The 710-nt window shown below is 43.7% G+C and overlaps 1 protein-coding gene across 1 annotated transcript in view; it reads left to right on the top strand.

Moving 5' to 3' along the window:
* Positions 1–214: 214 nt before the first annotated feature.
* Positions 215–710, top strand: part of LOC111650515 (protein 4.1-like) — a gene marked incomplete at both ends in the record, with an annotated part of 2,663 nt that continues 2,167 nt past the window's right edge. The window contains one exon of the mRNA XM_023400413.1: positions 215–485. Within this exon, the coding sequence (XP_023256181.1) occupies positions 215–485 (271 nt within the window). The remainder of the gene's footprint in view (positions 486–710) is intronic.

Below are 710 nucleotides of genomic sequence, written 5' to 3'. Positions count from 1 at the left end.
CACAGTTTGCAAGTAAAGACTTTTTGAATGCAGGGACAGTTTCAGACTTGTGCATTTGAGTCATCTTTCCTGTGGTTTCCCAGACTCACAAAGCTTTGAAGAAGCTTTGAACCACATCTCAGTCTTCCTCCTGTGCAATACAGACCGCCACATGAGTTATCATGAAAACCGATTTCCATTCGTAGTACATGTGATCCCTTTTTGTGCATTGAAGGTACTACCTGTGTCTTCAGCTGCGGAAGGACATCCTGCAGGGACGCCTCCCCTGCTCCTTCGTCACCCTGGCCCTGCTGGGCTCCTACGCCCTGCAGTCGGAGCTGGGCGAGTACGACCCTGAGGTGCACGCCAGTGGATATGCTAAGGACATGAAAATGGCCCAGGGTCAGACCAAGGAGCTGGAGGACAAAATGATGGAGCTGCACCATACGTACAGGTCAGAACAGTTCCTCAGTGAAGCGGTGGTGGAAGACACGTTCAGATTCAAGGTTTACCACATAACAATCTGTGAAACAGTTTTACTACAAGTCAACAAACACTGCAATTCTACATAAGTACATAAATGTTATACAAAATGTAATTAAGTATCTAGCATTAATAGCAAAGCGACATTTTAACTACTTTATTTGAATCTAGAACAATATCTCATTTATAAGAGGATCATATGTTTTATGTGTAACTAGTAACTACAGCTGTAAGATAAACATAGTGGA

The sequence above is a fragment of the Seriola lalandi genome, unplaced genomic scaffold, assembly GCF_002814215.2.
Source record: "Seriola lalandi dorsalis isolate HSWRI2012SDOR001 ecotype SW California unplaced genomic scaffold, Sedor1 jcf7180002052388, whole genome shotgun sequence".
NCBI lineage: Eukaryota > Metazoa > Chordata > Actinopteri > Carangiformes > Carangidae > Seriola > Seriola lalandi.
The sequence above is the reverse complement of the archived record's forward strand: the minus strand, read 5'-3'. Positions and strand labels throughout refer to the sequence as shown.